The 16719-nt window shown below is 48.5% G+C and overlaps 1 protein-coding gene across 1 annotated transcript; it reads right to left on the bottom strand.

Annotated features, from left to right (window-relative positions):
* Positions 1-1740: 1740 nt before the first annotated feature.
* USP11 (ubiquitin specific peptidase 11) lies at positions 1741-16496 on the bottom strand. Its single transcript, XM_003939497.4, has 21 exons — positions 16260-16496; positions 10075-10184; positions 9769-9899; positions 9341-9458; positions 8800-8945; positions 8597-8658; positions 8377-8476; positions 7799-7972; positions 7550-7708; positions 6930-7154; positions 6716-6799; positions 6517-6611; positions 5649-5855; positions 4707-4759; positions 4266-4508; positions 4102-4172; positions 3710-3822; positions 2842-2991; positions 2645-2760; positions 2368-2456; positions 1741-2274 (listed from the first exon to the last, which is right to left on the bottom strand). Exons 1-21 carry the CDS (start codon positions 16433-16435, stop codon positions 2137-2139), a joined length of 2760 nt encoding a protein of 919 aa, XP_003939546.3. The 5' UTR covers positions 16436-16496; the 3' UTR covers positions 1741-2136.
* Positions 16497-16719: the final 223 nt, after the last annotated feature.

Here is a 16719-nt window from a genome sequence, read left to right as displayed (position 1 = left end):
ACATCTGGTTTTTTTAAAAGTGTGTGGCACCTCCCGGCTTCACTCTCTTTCCTCCTGCTCCAGGCCAGGTAAGACATGCCTGCTTCCCATTCACCGTCCATCGTGATCGTAAGTTTCCTGAGGCCTCCCAGCCATACTTCCTATACAGCCTGCAGAACCATGAACCAATTAAGCCTCTTTTCTTTATAAATTACCCAGTCTCAGGTACTTTATACCAGTGCAAGAACAGACTAATACAATGGTCAAAAGTTTACAGCAACTGTCCAACCAAAGAGCCATCTTCAAAACAGGAGTATTGAGACATTTTTACTTGCCCTTCTCCCCTGTCTGCCTGGCACAATGACAGCCTTGGTCAGCCTCAAAGGAGCTGCCTTGCTCCCAGTTCCCTTCCTTGAACTGGAGGGAGCAGAGATCTTATTTGCAAATTGTTGCGTATGTGCTTTATAGTTGTCCACCTCTTCTATATTCCTTTATTCTTGTCTTCTTCTGGATTGCTAGTCTTCATTCTGTTCTCCCCCTTTGTTTAAAAGATACGTTTTTTGAGACAGAGTCTTGCACTGTCGCCCAGGCTGAAGTGCAGTGGCGTAATCTCAGCTCACTGCAATCTCCGCCTCCCAGGTTCGTGATTCTCTTTGCCTCAGCCTCCCAAGTAGCTGAGATTACAAGCACCCACCACCATACCCAGCTAATTTTGTGTGTGTGTTTTTAGTAGAGACGGGGTTTCACCATGTTAGCCAAGCTGGTCTCCAACCCCTGACCTCAGGCAATGTGCCAGCCTCAGCCTCCCAAAGTGCTGGGATTACAGGTGTGAGCCACCACGCCCAGCGGATGGCTTATTTATGTCCAGATTTCTGTGGCAGGTGTTCAGTGTCGTCTAGGGTGAGGTCGGAGGGAGCCTGCCTGGTGCGGGAGCTGGGGTCATGTTGGGAGAGGGGGCTGACTACAGGGACCACACACACAACGCATTTGTCCTGGTAGGCTGGCTGGTCTGCCAAGTGCATGTACCACCTCCAAAGGAGGTCTCAGGGTGATGAAATCTCAGAAGACACTTTTGGGGGTCTGTGAGGTGGTCTGGAGAATAGCATCCTTTTTTTGAGATGGGGTCTTGCTCTCTGGCCCAGACTGGAGTTTAATGGCACGATCATAGCTCACTGCAACCTCAACGTCCAGGGCCCAAGTGATTCTCCTGCCTTGGCTTCCCAAAATGTTGACGTAACAGGTGGTACCCAGCCCGAGAGGAGTATTTTTATGTCCCCAAACCACAAATTTGCCCACAGGGATGCATTCGTTCCATGTGCTCCACTTCCACATTAGTTGTAGGGCAGCTTGTGTCTGTAGAATAAGTACCAGTCCCAGGTCCAGACAAGCCAAAACACCCCCTCCAGGGTAGCATATGAGGATACTGACCTCCTGACAGGCCCTGAGCAACTCTGTGACCTCTGTACCTATGAAAACTCTTGTATGAGACTGTTGTGAGGATTACATATCAATATTTGGAAAATGCTTTGGAAAAAACTGGGCACGCCATCGATGCTTGGAATCATGCCTGGCACACAGAGGGTGCTTTCAAAGCACAACAGCAGCACCGGGCCCACAGCTGGAGCTCAGTAAGTACTCAGAGCTGCACCCATCACACATCTGGCCTTTGATAAGCACACAGGATACAGGCACAAAACTGGTGCTTAGTCAGGTCCAGGGAGAAAAAAAAAAAAACAACAACAACAAAAAAAAACACACTGCTGAGCGGGGAGCAGACTGGCACTTTATATATACACACACACGGCAGAAGGTACAGGGACTCAATAAGAAAATACACTCTGTGTTCAGGTGAACCCTCATCGCCACCCACGCAGAACACTCTGGGCTGAGGAGAAGGAAGGGCACAACCATAAATAAAGACTAGGAGGGAGGTCACTGCTGGAAGGGCAAACACAGGCGGGGCGCGCACTACCCGGAGAAAACAGGACCTGTTCTTTCCCAGGAGAGAGCAATGCAGCGGCACAGGAAAACAGTAGCCACGACTAAGCCTGCAATGCCTGGCGGGGGCACCTAACACGAATAGAGAAGAGGGACGGACACGAGAAGCGAGATTGCAGAAAGGGCTTTCTTTTCTGTGGCAGGACCCAGCCAGGGCTCTCAATTAACATCCATAAACTCAGAGCTGGGTGGGGAGCTGCAGGCAGGGGAGGCTGGGGCGCCAGGTGAGCCGTCTGGGGACAGCAGGCGTCGCGCCACGTCCTGGCGTTGGTAGAAGAGGACATAGGCTGCCTTGGACTGTGGGGAGAGGACAGGAGTCAGTGTGCATTAGGGGGGTGGGGAGGTGGAGCCAGAAGGGAAGACGGGGAGGAGAGAGGATGGAAGTCACACCTCAATCTGATTCTCATTCACAGGCGAGACGCTGTTGTCATCAAAGTAGTGCCACTGGCCGCTGTCCTTGTTGCAGGCAAATGTTGTGTCTGAAAGGGAGGAACAGTTATCCTCACCCACCCTTCCCGCCTCTCAGAAGTGACCAGATTCACTCTGACACGCCTCCCACCACGATAACCTCACCACCGGCTCACATCCCTAGTCACCCACTGGGAAGTCCTGACCAACCCCAGCCCAGAACCCCTACAACAGGCCCTGCCCACAGCCTGGCACATACAGTGTCCATCACGCATGCCCCCATAATGGTTGGAAACCGCAATGAGGTCATATTTGTACAACTCCGGATTCGACTCATTCTGCGGCTTGATGACAAACTCGGAGAAGTCCAGGTCCCTGTGGATGGGGAGAGGGTTAATACTGGCACACCCACTCCTTTCCCTGCCTTCCCCCAGCCATCCTCTCCCTGGCCCTGACCGGATAGGAAACTCCACAAGGGTGTCCAGCTTCTCTCGGGAGAACTTGGTGTAGGAAAAGCGTTTCAGGTGGATGATGAGGATCTCGGGCAGCATCCACAGATCCAGCTTCTTGGTGGCCAGCTGGTGCTGCTTGCAAGAGGGGCAGTACCTACAGACAGAGCCTGAGTCAGTAAACAAACTTCTTTTTCTTTTTGAGACAGAGACTCTCTGTTGCCCAGGCTGGAGTGCAGTGGCACAATCCCGGCTCACTGGAGCCTCTGCCTCTGGGTTCAAGCAATTCTCCTGCCTCAGCCTCCGGAGTAGCTGGGATTAAAGGCATGCACCACCATGCCCGACTAATTTTTATATTTTTAATAGAGATGGGGTTTCGCCATCCACCCGCATGGGCCTCCCAAAGTGCTGGGATTACAGGTGTGGGCCACCGTACCCAGCTGAAAGAGACTTTTTCTGAGCACCTACTGTGTGCCCTTCGTACCACCTGACTCTCATGTGCCATGTCTCGCTCACAGAGACACTGCTCTATTAGCCCATCTAGTATTCTACTTTGCTCTGTTCCTGTTAAAATCCTTTCACTTGTCAAGTGCTTACTGATTATCTTTTGTATATGCACTCATGCTATTTTTTGTTTTTGTTTGGTTTCTGCTCCATGAGATGCTAGTCTTATTTCAGAACCCACCTCTATCCCTCTAGTTTCCTCTCTTCATATTTTAGTCACTTATTCATTCACCAAGTATTTATTGATTGCCTGTTTAACCCTTTGGTACTATTTTGTATTTCTGTTCCATTTCTGCTCCTCGGACATGCTGCCACCCAATATAGTAGTGCCACCCAATGACAACCCCACAGGCCCGGCTCTGGCCCCTCACCAGGGGTTTTCCTTCTCCAGGGTCTCCACAGTGGTGAAGAGCTCAATGCACTCCTGCAGCCGCACGGGAGCCTTCTTCATCACGTACCCGACACAGTCATGCTTCACGTAGCCCTAAGGTTGGGTGGGCAGATGGCCAGGTGGCCAGGTGTGAGGACGGGTAGAGGGGAGTGGGGGCTCAGGGGTGGGAGACACATGCCAAGTGGGTCAGAGCACCAACTTTGAAGCTAGGAACCTCAGGACCTGGAGCTCTCAGTAGGTGTTCAGGCCCCAAGGCCAGGCTTGAGCTGGAGCTCTTGGCTCTGTTCCTAGCTGGAGCAATTGTGGGGAGGACAGACGAACTGTTGAGGGGCAAGAGCTGAAAGTGCCCCCCATCCCTGGGATCTTGTTTACCTCAGCCTCCACCTCGTCATAGTAACGCTTCTTCATCTCTGGCTCCCAGTCAATAGCAATATACGGCTGGGCTGGGGAGTGAGGGAAGAGGTGGTCATGGATGCTGCTGCCAGGAGATCTCCCCTCCGGTGTCCCCAGCCCTGGCTAACAGCCAAAGGAGATACCATGGACTTCTTCAGGGGAGGTTGTGCGGTCGCTGGTCCCATTGGAGTTCACCGTCTGCAGGGTGAACAGCTGCTTGCGCCGTCGCCTTGGGGGCCACTGAGATGTGCCAAGGCAGTTGTCCAGAAGGAATGGGCACCTGTTGGTGACTCCAGAGCTGGGCCCAGGCTGCTCTGACTCAGGCTCTCGGAGGCTGCCCCCAGTTGAGGGCCCGGGGACGTCATCTTTATCTTCCTCATCATCTTCTAAGACAGGAGGATGTCAGAGATGGGAAGGTGTGAGCCTCAAGTGCTAAGCTGCAATCACACCTAAATGAACCCTGTGTGGGTCAGACCTCTCCCAGACCCCCTGCCCACTGTCTGTCAGCCCCTCACTCCCACTCAGGCCATGGCACTTGTACAGACCCTCATCCTTGTCGACCTTCTCTCCCACCTCTCCCTCACCTTTCTCATCCCCATCGTCTTCATCATCTGAGCTGGGTTTGGTCACATAGCGTCTGCGACAGAGCAGAGGAGACTCCCAAGACAGGGGTACAAAGACAGTGGAGTTAGGGGCCGGGATTTTACTTAGATGATAATGGGAAGTGACTGGTAGACCCAAACATAAACCGTTCTGAATCTGAGGTGTGAGAGTGATGAGGGGGTGACGCGTTTATGTATGAAGAGGCCAACACTGTCAGCAGTGGTCTGAAAATGAAGGAACTTGGGTGCCTGTCAAGAGGTGTGGAGTGTGATTAGCCGGGCGTGGTGGTGGGCGCCTGTTAAGCATAGCTATTTGGGAGGTAGAGGTAGAAGAATTGCTTGAACCTGGCAGATGGAGGCTGCAGTGAGCCAAGATCGTACACTGTATCTCCCAAGTTAATCACACTCTACATCAAGACTCTGTCTCCAGAAAAAAAAAAAAAAGTGTGGAGTTTGGACTTTTAGCCCAATAAGCTGCTGCTAGACAGATACATGCTGGCCTGGCTGTAACTTCCCATCAGGGAAGGGCTCTGAGAAGTGACTTTTGAGTGCATGATGACGTGGGAGAATCCGGGTAACACAATGCTTTGTGTGCCACGGTAAAGATTCTGGATTTTAGGCACAGTGAAAATTTGTTAGCAAAAAGACAAAAAACTGAGACTCTCCCAGGAGAGACAACTGAAGACAAGATGAAGCTGTCTGTGTTTTGCGCATCTCGTTCACCTCTGTATCACCAGCACCCAAGAGAGGCAGTAGCAAGGCCAGAGGTCTAGAGAAAGAAAAACCTTACAAGTTCTTCTATGGCCACGTTAAATTTGGACTGTCTTTTGCTTGTTGCAGGGAAGGTATCAAATAAGCAGCTAAACACCCAAGTCAGAGTTCAGACCCCACTACCCGTGCCACCCCTGGGAAGAGGACACTTACGAGAGCCGGTACATCAGGACGTTATACAGGCCCTCCCAGGTAAACCGGTCCCGGGGCACCGACACCAGGAGGGGGTGCCCAAAAAGCATCAGGCCATAGTAAGAGTTGTTGTAGTCACGGGCAGGGGTGCGCTCCCGCAGGTAGACAGGAACCACGATGTCCTCTCTCGAGCCCTCAATAGCCTCAATCCGACCTGACACCTCATAGCTGTGGGGGGTGGATGGCAGGCATACCTGATCAGGGCCTCCTGAGACTCCCTGACTGCCCTGGCTGTCCCACCCACTCATCCTCACAGCCTGAAGGTATTTTTATTTATTTATTTATTTATTTATTTATTTATTTATTTATTTATTTTTTGAGATGGAGTTTCGCCTGTCACCCAGGCTGGAGTGCAGCGGCGTGATCTCGGCTCACTGCAAACCCTGCCTCTCGGGTTCAAGCAATTCTCCTGTCTCAGCCTCCCAAGTAGCTGGGATTACAGGCGCATGCCACTACGCCCGGCTAATTTTTGTATTTTTAACAGAAACAGGATTTCACCTGTGAGGCCCGCACTAAAGGAAGGAGCTCAGCTCAGCAACTGGTACAAGGAGCAGCCTCCTAAGTGCTGAACGAGAGAAATAAGAAACAGTAGCCTCCCTGCTGTAATGAGGAAAAAATGCCGAAAGACACCCTGTATAAGGCTCTGTTGCTCCACCCCACTGGCAACCTCAAGCCCCCTGCCAAGGCAAGTGGCTGAAGCTCTGCACAGCGCAGGTACCCAGTGAACAAGGTAGAGGAGAGAGGAGAGAAGGTGGTTAAGGCAGAACCATACAAAAGGAAGTAGACCAAGTTCCTGAGGAACCGCCGTCTCCCCATCATCCCCACTCACACGAAGATATCATCTCGGTCCAAGATGCTGCTCAGAGGCTCCTCCAGCTGGTAGAGCTTATAGAAGCGGTGACTGAAGACATCAGCCACCATCATCTGGGAATGGCATACAGAGAGGGAGCCATCAGTCAGCAAGGTCTCCCCAGGCCCTTCCACCTCCTTGCCCCAGAATTCCATCTAGCCTCTGCCTGCAGTCTCACCCTCTCTGGCGAGATACCCGTGTGCTTGGAAAGAGCCACACATAGGTCCGAGATCTTGCCTTTCTTCGGGACCACGAGCCGGTGCTGAAGGAGAAACGGTATGCACAAAAGACCAAAAGGGCTTGTGGTAAGTTAATGCAGGAAGCCTTGAGCTATGGCAGCTAATCAAACTCTGTGTCCCTCATCATGTCCCCAGGCCCCCACTGCCCCATACCTGCTCAGGCTTGCGGCGAGGATCCATGGGGATAAAGAAGACTTCCAAGACCCTCTTGTGGCTGATAGGCAGTGGAACACTGAGGTAGCAGAAGGGGTCGAAGGTCACAGATACGTTGCCACAATCGGGGCACACCAGCGTGGACTTGAAGAGGCCATGGAAAGTGTCCACGATCACAGAATCATTCCGCCGTTTGTGGTTCTGCCAGGCCTCCTGTGCCACCTCCTGTTGACAGAGTCATGGTGGATGGTGGGGCTTACCCAGGGTAGGAGGAAACGATGACTTGGGGTGGATTCAAATGGGGTTAAGGGGAAGGCCACTGCTAAAGTCCAGAGGCAGAGCTCCACTGCTAAAGTCCAGAGGGATATACGGAGACTATGTTCACTGTCAAGAATGGGGGTCATTTAGAGCAGGAGACGGGACTGGAGTTCACTCTGGGTTGAGTGTGGGGGCTGATACGGTATTGGAGCTAAGGTTAGGAGTGAGGCTGGAGTTGAGGTCAGGGTAGAGAAACTTAACAGAAAATGGTGGCATGTTAGCTATCCCAGGGAGGCCAGCAGATCCCCGAGGCAGAAGTCTTAGTGGTGTTAATGGGACTGAGAATGCCAGGGGCAGCCTACCTGATCAGGCCGCCCGGCAGCATCGCACAGCTCCACATACTCCTTCTTCTTCACCCGATTCAGGTCCTCATGCAGTCCATCCAGGAGGAAGGACAGCAGCTCCTGAGAGTCATGCTGCTGGTAGCCCAGAAACTGGGACGCGAAATGGCCGACCTTGTTCTAAAAACATGGGCAGGGTCATCACAGTGAGACAGAGTTAGGAGAACCAAGAGAAGTAGGGGGTTGGTGGTGCCCAGGGTTGAGTCACACCTTAAACACATGTGGCACAATGGAGCGGTGGTGGCCAGACCACGCCTGCTTCACCAGGTCTGCATAAGCCTCTGCGATCTCACCCTTCATGCCCAGTGGGTTGCGGAAGTTGAGCTCCTCCAGGTAGCAGTTGTTGAGGAAGTACTCCGTGAGCTGTGGCACGTTGCTGAGGCACTGCAGGGGCCAGGGGCCAAGCGAATGAGGCAGAGGAGAGACAGATGGTGGCCAAAGTGACAATACAGAAAAAGAAGCCAGGAGGGAAGACAGAGGAAAATGGGGGAGAGAAGGGGAAGGGAGGAGAGAGAGGAGCAGGAGAGTAGGGGAGAGAAGGCATTAGGATTTCACAAGAAGAAAGAACGTGGGAGCAGGGGAGAGAAGAGGGAAAATGAGGGCAAGTCGGGAGAAGAGGCTGATAGATCAGGAATGAATGTGGGCGTGTCACCTCTGACTTGTGGGGCCTTAACTTTCAGCCTGACCCCTTGCCCTGTAATCCCCTGGGGACCCCAGCTCTGTCCCCAGTCCTCGGCTCTAGAAGCCCAACCCCGTGGCTGTGCCAGACACAACTCTAATGGCCCAACCTGCAGGGCCGAGTTCATGAAGCACGTGTTGCCCAGATTGGTGAGGCCACAGATGCCTGGCTGGCCCCTGAAGTCCTCGTCTTCCGAGATTTTCTTGTTCCTGGGGTTGGATGAGAAACTGTCAGCTGAGGGCCTGCTGCTTGAGGGTGCAATGTGTTCTTGGGCTCATTTTGCCTACTGCGGAACCCCCTGCTCTGGACCAGAAACCCCAAGGGCTCACATGACATGCAGCTGTGCGCTGGGCCAAGTGCCATCTTTCTTGCGGGTCTCCATGATGATCAACTGGGTTGGAGAAAGAGACAGCAGCAAAGGTATTACTGGAGGACCTCATGGGTACCTAGTCTTCATTTTCCCCCACCTGAGTACTGCCAGGTGAGTCTATCTGCCAGTCCACCAGAACAGAAAAGCCCTTCCCGCCCTTACCTGCCCAGTCTCAAGGGCCGAATCGAAAACTGTGAGGTGTGTGTCATACAAGCGATCCAAAGAGCCTTCTGAGTTCTTGGCCCAAAGCCGAGTGTCTTCCTGGGGCTCCACCAGAAACCGCTCTCGAGCTGTGCGCAATACTAGGCCTGTACAGGGTGATGGAGTACATTCAAGATCTTCATGGGACCCAAAATCATTGATCCATCTGGGCATACCTGACTCATCCCCATGGACCTCACAAGCTTGGCCAATACTTGTGTCCTCGATCAATCTCCAAATGACTGGCCCACACTCCATACTTGAGACCTCCAGCAAATACCCTCTGCCACACCATGTAAGCCACTGGAATGTAGCTCACATACTCAGGGCTCTACTAGACCCCCTCAGTGCCTCCACCCAACTTAGCCAATGCCTTCTGGGTCCTCCAAAGTCTGACCAGTGCCTTCTCAGTCAGCTACAGCTTAACCGTATGCATCCTCGAGTCACTGAGTTGGGACCAGTAGCTAGGAACACCAACCCATTCCATGACCCCCAGACTCACCAACAGAATCGGTATTGCTGAACTGAACAGCGTGAGATGTACGCAAATCATTGTGCCGGACAAGCAGCAGTTCTACGGGGTACACCTCGACCTTCCGGATGTTGGACAGCTCAATGACCTGTAAGGGTAGACGGATGCAGTCACAGGCGTAACCGCACAGACACTGCGCTATGACCTCTGAGATGAGAGAAGCAAACACTGGCTTACACATATAGCATACAAACACACATATACAGTGGTCTGTAAAGGAAACCACCCGGGAACACACACAGCAGACACATACAGATATACCTGTATGATGAGCTATGAGGGGGAAGAGGGCAGACATATGTGTACCTACCCAGCATACATGGATCTGGACCCATGCTGGGCCTACAAGGCTTTCTCACTACCCTCCTCCCACCATGCACCCGCCCCACCCACTATACCTTGCGTTCAATGGGTGGTTGGCCATTCTCTAGGCCGTACCAGCTGACCAGGTAATGCCAAGCAGCTGCTGGGAGCAACACATAATCCTCACCTTCCACCAGTCCCTCCTTGAGGCGCCAGTTTGTCTCATCTGTGGGGCGGAGGTGGGGGTGGCAGAGGAAGAATCAGCAAAGGAAACTGACGAATAACTCTGGCCATCCCACCCACCAGTGACCTAGCATACACAATAAGCTCATGATCATCTGCAGGGACAGAAGGGACAAGAACTCCAGGGCTAGGGTGAAAGGGAGGCAGAGGGCTGGTACCTTCAAAGAGTGGGGCATTGTTGATGCAGCCAGGGAAGGTGCCGGAGTCCTGGTCCCCTCCCTGCACGTACGCCTCCCACTGCTTATACCAGTGCTTCTCCACAAGGAACCTGGGGCCCAGACAGGTAACGAGGGTGTTACATGGGTAGCTGAGGGTTAGCTATACAATTTCCCATGCTCCTTAGACTAAAAGTATCAACATATTATAATCGAGATGAAAAGTTTCAGCATCATATAAAAATAAATTAGAAGCAATATTTAATCAGCAAAATTCAGATTTGCATGTTAGATTACTTCTTAGTATTCAAAAAGAAATCTGATTAAAAACAGAAAATGTGCTCAACAATGGCAAACAAACCAACAAAAAACCCACACTTACAGTGCTAGGAAACATGAGCTTTATTTCAGAATAAAAGATAATTCATTTAAATTAGTCTGTGGGATAACACAGTTAAGTTAGGCTCAAGGTATCTGCCATCTGCAGCTAATTTTTTAAGGCTTTAGCCATTCATTATGGGTTTGTTTCTAAAGGATATATCAATGGAATCATAATTCTTCAGCTAAGAACTGGATCTGATAAATTGTGAAAATCTGCTTAGAAGCAGCAAAGAATTTAAAATGCTGAAAAGAATTTTAAGGTTTTCCTTCAAAAACTGCATATCGAAAAAACAACAACAACAACAACAAAGGCCGGGCACAGTGGTTCATGCCTGTAATCCCAGCACTTTGGGAGGTTGAGGCAGGTGGATCACCTGAGGTCAGGAGTTCAAGAACAGCCTGGCCAACATGGTGAAACTGTGTCTACTAAAAATACAAAAAATTGGCCAAGTATGGTGGCACATGCCTGTAATCCCAGCTACTGAGGAGGCTGAGGCATGAGAATCACTTGAACCCTGGAGGCAGAGGTTGCAGTGAGCCAAGACTGCACCACTGCACTCCAGCCTGTGCAACAGAGAAAGACTCTGTCTCAAAAAAAAAAAAAAAAAAGGCCGGGCGCGGTGGCTCAAGCCTGTAATCCCAGCACTTTGGGAGGCTGAGACGGGTGGATCACGAGGTCGACAGATCGAGACTATCCTGGTCAACATGGTGAAACCCCGTCTCTACTAAAAATACCAAAAAAATTAGCTGGGCATGGTGGCACGTGCCTGTAATCCCAGCTACTGAGGAGGCTGAGGCAGGAGAATTGCTTGAACCCAGGAGGCGGAGGTTGCGGTGAGCCGAGATCGTGCCATTGCACTCCAGTCTGGGTAACAAGAGCAAAAACTCTGTCTCAAAAAAAAAACAAAAACAAAAAAAACAACAAAAACAAAAAAACTGCATATTGCTATTACTCATCATTTTTTAATTGAGAATTTATTTTGGCTTTATAATAAATTTCTGAGCTTATGGTTCTCTTAAAATTGTGATAAAAACACATAACATAAAATTTGCCATCCAACAACCATTTTTCAGCGTACGGTTCAACTAGTTCTTTTTTAAAGGTTAACTTATATGTACTACAAGGATAACCATTTAGAACTCTATTGAAATCTGTCTTTGTGAGAAATCCTGAGGTTTGGAAAATACTTGACATATAATAAGTGCTAAACGAATTTTAGCTGTCATTGTTCTGATCCCAAGGCTTGGACATAAAGGCTCACAGACACAAACCTCCTCCTGCCTAAACACACACACACAACTGTTCTGCTATGGCATTTCTGACACGTACAAGGCTATCCCAAATATTTAGCAGCCTCAAATAAATGCTTTTTAAAAGACAACCAAATGTGATGAAATACACATAACATTATATTGGTTGGTTTTCCAGCAATTTAACCTATCATTATCATTTTTTTGAGGCAGAGTCTCACTTTGTCACCTAGGCTGGAGTGCAGTGGCGTGATCTCAGCTCACTGCGACCTCTGCCTCCCGGGTTCAAGTGATTCTCTCAATTTAACCCCATTAATGTGATTCCTTAAAATGTCAATGTTCCCTTGTTCATGAAAGGATCAGAGAGGTGGGAGGATGGAGGGACAGACAAATCTTGGAATAGTCAGAAGTCACCTGGATGGACATTTATGGGGGTTTTTTGTTGGTTTGGTTTGTTTTTTTTGCTGCACTGACCCCCACAGACCTTGCCATATCACTCATACCAGGGAAACAAACCCTTCTGTCCCGGTGGCTCACGCCACAGACCCAACCCTGCACCACACACACCACCATCCACCTTTTGTGGCTTTACTTGCCTTCATAGCCAGTCTATGAAGTAATTTGTTCAGTAAAGCTGTAGTTAACGGTACCTTCCAAGGCAAAGGTAGGCACTGTTCAACTTCTTTTTAAGAGCAGATTTTGAACAAAAATTAACGTTAAAATCACTCTGTATAATGGTAAGCAAAACTTCCAGACCTGGCTACTGAATTTCTATAGACTTCATAGAGAACTGACGTTTTACAGAATTTTTCACAGAATATTACTACCACATCGCTTCAAGTCAAAGACACTTTAAAAAAAATCATTGTTAAACATCTCTGCAATCAGGATGTCTCATCATCTCTGTCAGGCCAGGTGGCAGTCACAACAAAGGTGTCATGGTCTGTACCAATAACACCCAAATTATTATATTTACAGCTAGGTATTCAATTTTTTGGATGCTATCATAAATGGCATCATCAAATTTAATTTTCTAGTTTCTTGTTACGATATACAGATACAACTGATCTTGCTAAAGTCACTTAGGTTTATTTGTGCTTCCTCAAATTTGTTGAAATGATATCAAATATGTGCTTATGGGAAAGTTACTAAACAATTATTTTCTGTCTTCTAGTTTTCTCTTGTATCTGATTTGTGTTTGAAGATGGTTCATTCCACAAAACGAAAAACTAGAAATTTCCAAGGAGGCTGTATTATCAGAGATTTGAATTTACCTTAAAATATGAGCTTCTCCCAGAAATTAAATCAATTGTGATGACCAAATTAATTAACTACCCTCACCCAGATCTGCCAGCTGACAAAAGACAGAAGGTGGAAATATTAATACTGATACAAGATATATGATTTGGGGTTAATTCATGATTTCAAAATGCTTTATAAACACATATATCCTGACTACTTGAGCAAACCCCTGTAAAATGGAAAACGGACAGCAATGAAGAACCTTGAGACGCTTTGCTCTTACCTAAATAGAGAAGCATTAACATGAAGTTTAGGAAAAATGCTTCATAATACCCATGACAGCAGAGACAAACTGGCTTCAATACTGAACCAACACTGGTGTGGTAATTTTTTTTAATGAGGTGAAATTCACATAACATTAACCATCTTAAAGCAAACAATTCAGTCGCATTTAGAACATTCACAATGTTGTACAACCACAACCTCTCCCTAGGTCCAAAACATTTCATTATCTCAGAAGAAAACCCAGTACTGCTGGGGTAATTTTAAAGAGTATTGCCAAGAATGACAGGATGTCCTTCTCTATCTACCAGTGACACAATCACAAGGCTACAAAGGTAGGAAGAGGCAAGGACCAAAGCCTCAAGGCCCTTCTGAACATCTTCAAATGGGTTATAAAACGTTCTGGTTATTTTGTTTATTCTTAAGATGAAATGAGGCTTTTTCCTGCTGGAAAGGTATGACGTAATGGCAGAAAAACATGGCTTGGGTTTGTATTCCCAATTTGGAAAATCTCAACTCATCTCCCCAGTAACAGGGATACACATTTCACTGGTGTGGTTATTAAGGAACTCTATAGTAAGTAAACCTCCCTCGAAAAAGCCCTAAGGTTAGATGTGTTTGCAAGAGTCCAATATGGCCACCCTGGATGGAGACAGGGAGGGAGTGCGTAATCAGAGGAGAGATCTGGGAAGAAATCAGAATGCAAGCAGGGGACAGGCTTCATAAAGCCTTGCAATTCATTGTAAGGATTTTAGCATCTACGCTGCAAGAGATGTGAAGCTGTTAGAATGTTTTGAGGAATGGCTAGACATGATACACATTTTAAAGACAATTACTGCGTATGCAAAGAGGAAAATGGTACCTTTATAGTTGAGAAACCTGGCCAACACTACCATAACCAAGTGATCAAGGTTAACATCACCAATGATGTCAAGTGGATACCATGTACCACCCGATAGGAAGAGAAGAGCTCACAGTATGCATCCAGTATGATTTCATACATGTATTCCATATATGTATAAAGTGAAAGCTTAGACAATAAATACTACGTAGGGATGCATACGGTTGTGGTAAAACATTAAAGAAAAAGAAGGCACCGTTAACTCAAAACTCAGGATAACAGTTTCCCATGGAGCAGGGAGGGGAATTTCCATCTGGGAGGGGCACAGAAGGATTTCTTAAGACAGTGTTCTGAATCTTAACCTGGATGGTGAATTCACACATTTTTATTATTCTTTAATTTTTAAACTTTGAAATAGACTGAGAAAAACGGCAAAAATAATACAGAGAATCCCCATATGCCCTTCATCCTGATTCTCCAAATCTAGTATCTTACCCATTTGCTCAATCGTTGTTTCATCACATGTATTTTTTTGGTATTTTTATTTGAAAATGGACAAAAATTGTATATATTTATGGCGTACAGCACGATGTTTTGACTTATGTATACATTGTGGAATGACTAAGTCAAGGTAATTAACATATCCATTACGTCACATACTTATCAATCTTTCGGGAGGCAGAATGTGTACAATCTCTCAGCAATTTTCAAGTATACAATGCATTTATTAACTATAGTTGTACAACAGGTCTGAACTTACTCTTCTTGTCTAACTGAAATGTATCCTTTGACCAACATCTCCCAATTTCCCCTTTCCCCTCGTATAAATTTACATATGCTAATTTTTCAGGCATTTGAGAATAAGCTGCTTACACGATGCATTCTTACTCCTAAATTTTTCAGTATTCCCTATAAACGAGGATATTCTTTTTCATAACCACAATGATCACAATTAAGAAATTAGTAGTATTAATAATCTACCCACTTTAATAAAATGTCACCGATTTTTCCATTGCCTTTTACAGTAAGAGACCTAAATAATCTTATGAGAAAAAATTGATTTTTAAAATAATTTATTTTTTTTCTGTTCCAAGATCCAATCCAGGATCACATGTTGCATTTAGTTATCACTACTCGTTAAATCGCATTAATTCCTTCAATCTGGAACAGTTCTTCAGCCTTTGTCTTTCACGACCCTGACATTTTTGAAGAGTATAGGCTGTTTATTTTAATAGGGTGTCCGTCAATCTGGTATGCGAAAACGTTTTATACAATCTTTTTAGGTCCTACGTATCTCACAATTAAAAAACGAGACGCAACTCGGTGAGAAACAAAATGGACCCAGAAGCAGAAAATTCCAAGAAGCACTGTTTAGCAAGAAATCAGTAAAACAAGCTGATTTATAAAAATTCTCACTGATTTTTTTAAAAAACAGCTTTTTTCTGATTCTAAAAACAGAACAGTACCTAGACAGAAAACCAGTTAAAAATGGAAGGCCTCTCCCGTGCTAACCACCTGCACGTTCTCGACTCGGGAAAGCTTCCGCCAGAATCAAAAACCTCTCGTCTCCCAAACTTTGCTTACTCGCAGGCGCCATTTTCTACCTCATAAGTACCACCTCCCCTCCACAGTCGTCCCTGGGCCTCAGACCACGCCCCTCGGCTACGTCACCAGCGCAACCTCGTTCCCAGGCTCCAGGCTCCTCCCCCACGCAGGTCCCCGCTCCCTCCCTCAGACCGTTGGGCTCTGCGCCGCTCTTTTGCTGACGTCACAAAGCTCGCCTCGTTCCCAGCCGCTCCGGAGCAATCCGAGACCGCTCCCCGCCCCCACAAGCTGTATTTCGCAGCGCAGGCCGCGCCCCCGCCTTATGGCGCAGAACCCACCTTCTTCCCAGATTCCTAGTTTCCCTACGCAGGCCCGGCCCCCTCCAGGGCCGAAACAGGTCTCATCACAACAAACCCCATTTTGTTCTCAGGCGTCAGACTGCACCACACAGGCCCCGCCCCTTTTCTAGACGTTGCGATTCATTCAAAGGCATTTCCCCGCCCCTTTATCCCGCTGTCCCGCCAGCCACTACCCCGCCCCCGCACCCCGCAGCAGCGATCCCACGGCCCTGGGCCGCCGAGTTCCCAGCGGTTGTCAACGTCCCCACCGTCCCCTCTGCCGAGGCTCCACCGTAGCCCAGCCTCACCAGCTTTCGCCGGCCCGCAGTGGACGTTCTCGTCCATTCTCGCCGTTTTCTATCTGGCGCCACTGGTTGTCCAGACCCGGCAGTTCCCCACGCTGTGGTTCTCTATCTTCAGCCACTGCCACTGCCGCCGCCGCAGCCGCCGCCGCAGCAGCTGGATTCGCTGCGACCGTCGCCATCGCCGTTCGTTCTCTTCTACAGCCAACGCAGCTGTGCGAGATTGGAAGACGCCCCTCAACAGCCACTTCCGGATTCTAGTCCCGGAAACGGAAGCAGAGCCCCCCAAACAGTCGCGGGACTACTGCCATATTGGAAATGGCCCCGCGCTCAGACACATCGAAGGGCTAGGTGGGAACCAAGAAAGACAAAAGTGCCTTGTGGGGCTCTAACGCTATGTAGAGTTAGGGCACAGGTGGCATGAAAAGTGAAGGCTGAGGTTCCCGAGGTGGGCGAGGACCCTTAC

Source organism: Saimiri boliviensis, chromosome X, assembly GCF_048565385.1.
Source record: "Saimiri boliviensis isolate mSaiBol1 chromosome X, mSaiBol1.pri, whole genome shotgun sequence".
NCBI classification, from domain to species: Eukaryota; Metazoa; Chordata; class Mammalia; order Primates; family Cebidae; genus Saimiri; species Saimiri boliviensis.
Note: the sequence above shows the minus strand (reverse complement) of the source record. Positions and strands in the feature narration are given on the sequence as shown.

Excerpts from the sequence above, each read along its gene's own strand:
- USP11 (XM_003939497.4), bottom strand. The coding sequence starts at position 16,435 with ATGGCGACGGTCGCAGCGAATCCAGCTGCTGCGGCGGCGGCTGCGGCG. Across the intron at positions 7,155-7,549 it reads CTGCCGGGCGGCCTGATCAG|GAGGTGGCACAGGAGGCCTG; the intron begins GTAGGCTGCCCC and ends CTCTGTCAACAG. Across the intron at positions 6,612-6,715 it reads CGGGTATCTCGCCAGAGAGG|ATGATGGTGGCTGATGTCTT; the intron begins GTGAGACTGCAG and ends TGCCATTCCCAG.